Genomic DNA, 4,867 nt, shown 5'->3' with positions numbered 1-4,867 from the left:
GTCATTAGCACCTCTAGTAATATATTTACTGAGAAAAATGTTGACGTGTTCAATACTTATTTTACCCGCTGTATCAACAACCAGAAACACTACCAGCTTCTCTGGGCCCCAGATCATCTGAGATGGACTGATGCAATGTGGAAAAGTGTCCTGTGGTCTGAAAAGTCCACATTTCAAATTGTTTTTGAAAATGATGGATGCAGTGTCCTCTGGGTTAAAGAGGAACAGGACTGTTCGGGCTGTTATCAGTGCAAAGTTCAAAAGCCATCATCTCTGATGGTATAGGGGTGTGTTTGTGACCATGGCATGGGTAACTTGATATCTTTGAAGCTACCATTATTGCTGAAATGTAGATACAGGTTTTGGACCAACATATGCTGACATCCAAGCCACGTCTTTTTCAGGAACGTCATTGCTTATTTCAGCAAGACAATGTCAAGACACATTCTGCGTGGGTTTGTAGTAAAAAGGTGCTGGCCTGAGACTGACCTGCCTGCAGTCCAAACCTGTCTTCTGTAGAAAATGTGTGGCATATTATGAAGAGTAAAATATAACAACGKAGACCCCAGACTGTTGAGCAACTGAAGTTGTTCATCAAGCAAAAATGGGAAAGAATTCCACCTACAAAGATTTGAACAATTAGTGTCCTCAGTTCTCAAACTCTTATTGAGTGTGGTTAAAAGGAAAGTTGATGCAACACAGTGGTAAACATGCCTCTATCCCAGACTTTTTGTAACGTGTTGCAGGCATAAAATTCAAAATGAGTGAGTATTTGCGAGAAAGCAATACAGTTTATCTGTTTAAACATGAAACATCTCTTCTTTGTAATGTATTGAATTAAATATAGGTTGAAAAGGAGTTTCAAATCATCATATTCTGTTTTTATCTGTTTTGCAAAACATCCCAACTTCATTGGAATTGGTTGCAAGTAAATTTAACTAAATACATAAATAAAATTGGCCACATGACCTGAAGTTTTAGTTTTCATGATTTTTTTTTCAGTTGCAAGTTTCCCATTTGAAATCAAGCGTGTCCCTTTTCCCACATTTCATCATTCATTTTAGAGTTTGAAATGTAAAAGACTGTTTTGCACTCACATTTTGTTGCACGGTTAGTTAAAATTTAAATATTTTAAAAGCTGTRTATTTGGCCTTGAAGTGGTCTGATCTGTTTTTCTTGTCTGTCCAGTTTGCAGTCAGAGCTGCGATGTGTGTGGCTGTACCAGAGTAAGACATTCAGCTTCTTACAAACATCTAAACAACGAGAGTCGTGTGTTACTGGAAAAAACACTCTCCTGTGTCCTCCGAAATGCTTTCATTCRTTCTGACTTMAATTTACATATATTTTTGCTCTTTCTCAGGACAAATGAGGACACTGCCTGCTGGAACAGGTGCAGTAAATGTTACATATTGTCAAATTTAAGGGTGTCACCTGTTGCTGTGATGGAGTAGAAAGTTATGCACAATCTTCTGTTGCCGTCTGCCTGCAGAGCTGACGTGCAACAACACAGAGATGACTCTGGAGCTCCCCATCACCTCCTTCACTGATATCAACCTGGCTGAACTACAGCTCAACAGCCCCACCTGCCCCCTCTCCTACAACAGCACACACCTAACTGCACACATCCCTTTAAACGGCTGCGGCACGAAAGCTGTGGTAAAACCAAACACGCCTGTCTCTCTCGTATCGTTGTTTTAAACCCCTGAAACAGCTTTAACGCAACAAGTTTTRTATGTTTTACAAATAATGGCTAAAGAAAGGCAGATACAAAAATGATCATAACAACAAAGTAAAAGTATWATCTAGGACAGAATTTCCAAATTGCAGTTTAGCACCAAATGTACAAACTTAAAATGGCCAGTGACTGTACAGCATACAAAACAATTAAGAACATAAATACGTATTTATAAAACTAAACTTTTTATGTAATGATGCTGTTAGAAAAAGTCTTTTATGTGATAGTTATTTAAAAGATAAGCTGTTCAGCTAAAAGGTTGATGCAACACGTCTTTTTAATTTTGATGAACAAAGACACAATTTGAAAATTTTGAGAAAATACAGGCATTCAAAATAATAAGTAGGTTCCTCTTCAGCAGATTGAGAATAGCAAGGTCTGTAAAAATATGTWTATTTTTTTCCTGTCCAAATAACTTTTTAGAAATGGTAATTCATAGATTAATTTTATATTTGCTGCAAAAYTTATGAAGTTTGAATAATTTTTCTTCTTTAGTTTATCCTTTGTCTCATTAACTTAAACATTAATTTTACTGCTTGTAAATTTTATGAGACATATTCTCTGTAATCTGCCTTATAGAGCCACAGTACAGCACTATACTGACTAGTATGTWTATGATAGCACATGTAGAATTGGCCATTCTCAATGTTGATGTTAAAAATMCGTCTAAGCTGCCTAAACACTTGCTGATACAAAGCCCCGCCTATTTACACAAAGCTCCTCCCCTGGATCTCAGTCTGTGTTTATATGCTAGGATGGAAAGTCAAATTTATTTTTTTATATTTACACCATTTTCATAACAGCTAAAAGTAACATAGTTACTTAATTGTGGTATAGAACTGAACGATAAGTCTGGAAAATAAATAAGTGATATTAGTGACAGCTTCCTTTGCTCATATTTTTTATATGACTTTGATAGCTCTACATTTTCATGGACTTAAATGTATTTTTAGTTATGAAACATGCAATAGATGCCAAATAAAGTTTGCACCTGACAAAGAGTTTATACATTGTTAATTAATCATTTTTGTTTCAAACTATCAACTTAAAAAAAATGTATTGTATCTGAGTGTTTAAAAATGTCCCTGTTTGCTTGTTGTGTTTAAATTTTGAGGTACAACGGGATTCATTTCTGTTTCTCAAACTTCAGATACACACAACTTGTTTCTAAATTTTAAAATGTTTGGCAATGACAGGTTATGTAAAATCTAAAAAAAATTACTCTTTTCTTGTAATTTTTACCCAGCACTCAGGTTCGGAGCTGGTTTACACCAACACTTTGAAAAGTGTCGCTCCTTACACCATGATCCGCCGCAGTCCCATCCTCATGCTGCCTCTGGCCTGTCGGATCCCAGGAGTCCAGGTCAGAGGACCCCAGTATGCCGTTGGCATACCCCCAGAGAGGGAAACCTTTGGCGTGCTCAACGTTTGGATYGAGTTTCACCTCCCAGGACAGGGGCCCCTGGCAAAATTCACGTCCACTCCCAGATTTCRCTCTTACTTCCAGGGAAGAAAACGTCGGCAGGTCGACGTGGGAACGGGAAGCTCCACTGATAATACCGTCARGATGGTCGGATCCAGGATCAAGCAGCTGGACCTCTATGTGTTGTCCAACTGCAGCATTAGTCGTGCTCAGATGGTGGTGAGCGACTGTATGCAATCTGAAACCGAGGACTTTGCAGTGAGCCAGCCTCTCTTACACCACGGGTCAGTGATACACAGCATCTTATTCTATTTTGAAGAAGGAAAGATCCTGGAGGAAATAACCTGAAAGACATCCATCTTTACCAATAAACATGCAACATTTATACTAATGTTTTGCTCCCAAATTCTTTTCTAGATGTATGTCATCCAACAATACACTGGAGGTTATCACAGACAAGAATAATTCCAAGGTTTACCGCCTTGAATTGGATGCAATGACAATCTCTGGACCAACGGTTTGTTACCTCACACAGCATACATACAGTATACATTTATTTTTGTTGTTGTTTATAACACTCTCTCCAAGTTACATGGACATTGTAGTACTGAAGAATGTGTTTCAAAATGTTGTATTTTACTGGGATCTTTTGTGACGCACCAACACAAGTAGCTAACTGTCAAGTGGAATTGATGCATGGTTGTGGTGTGTGTTATTCAGTTCCCCTGAATCAACACTTCGTAGAACAGCTGTTTGTTGTAAATACAGCTGCAACTCTTTTGGGTTATGTCTCGACTAACTTTGCAAATCGATGTGATAGAGGTTTGGTTTATGGCCATTTCTTTTCTGCAACAAAGCTCGAGTTCAGTCAGATTGTAAGAAGAGCGTCGGTGAACATCTGGACTTTGACCGAGCAGTTGAATCTGTTTGGTCTAAACTTGTTCTGCTGGAAAATGGAAACCCGAACTCATTCTGAAGTCTTCTGCAGACTCCATCAGGGTTTCTTTCACCATGGTCCAATATTTAGCTGCATCCACGTTCCCATCAGCTTTCACTAGCTTCCTTGTTTCTGCAGAAGAAAAACATCAACTCGGCACGATGCTGCCACCACGTTTCACTGCGGTGATTGTTTTTTAAGGCAAATAACTGCACCACAGTTTAGTTTGCGACATCAGAGTAAAGGTGTGAATAAAAGATGCATACCACACTTTACGGATATTATGTTTGCAAAACATTTTGAAAACTGTGTTTTCCGTTTTCTCCGGATAACCCGGTTTCTTCAAACAGACTAAAAATATTCATGTTAGGTCAAATGGAAAATGGAATTTTAAATTGTCCGTAGGTGTGATTAAAAAAGTGAATGTTTTTTGTTTGTTTGTTTTTGTGTGTGTACTTGTTTTTACTACAGAGTGAGGACCATTTGTGCCATAGTTACTATCAAAGTGAGGTCTTTGATGTAAAGTGAGGACCTCTTCAATGTCCTCACTTTATTTGCAGCTCTGCTCTGCTTTACTAGTTAGGTTTAGAGGTATGGAGTGAAKTAAGGTTTGTTTAGTGTAAACTATAGGCCAGTAATGGTTAATTTTTAGGGGAAATGTCAGGGTTAGGCATATATAAAATGAATGGAAGTCAATACAAAGACCTCAGTTTGCTGCAATACTAGTGTGTGTGTGTGTGTGTGTGTGTGTGTGTGTGTGTGTGTGTGTGTG

At 38.1% G+C, this 4,867-nt stretch overlaps 1 protein-coding gene across 1 annotated transcript in view; it reads left to right on the top strand.

The window, feature by feature from the left end:
- LOC106512998 (uncharacterized) overlaps positions 1 to 4,867 on the top strand; it is a gene marked incomplete at its 5' end in the record, with an annotated part of 14,472 nt that overhangs the window by 6,044 nt on the left and 3,561 nt on the right. The window contains 5 exon segments of the mRNA XM_014001614.1: positions 1,189 to 1,226; positions 1,361 to 1,390; positions 1,490 to 1,656; positions 2,982 to 3,442; positions 3,576 to 3,675. Coding sequence (XP_013857068.1) covers positions 1,189 to 1,226; positions 1,361 to 1,390; positions 1,490 to 1,656; positions 2,982 to 3,442; positions 3,576 to 3,675 — 796 coding nt within the window.

The sequence above is a fragment of the Austrofundulus limnaeus genome, unplaced genomic scaffold, assembly GCF_001266775.1.
Source record: "Austrofundulus limnaeus strain Quisiro unplaced genomic scaffold, Austrofundulus_limnaeus-1.0 Scaffold9, whole genome shotgun sequence".
Lineage (NCBI taxonomy): Eukaryota > Metazoa > Chordata > Actinopteri > Cyprinodontiformes > Rivulidae > Austrofundulus > Austrofundulus limnaeus.
Note: the sequence above shows the minus strand (reverse complement) of the source record. Positions and strands in the feature narration are given on the sequence as shown.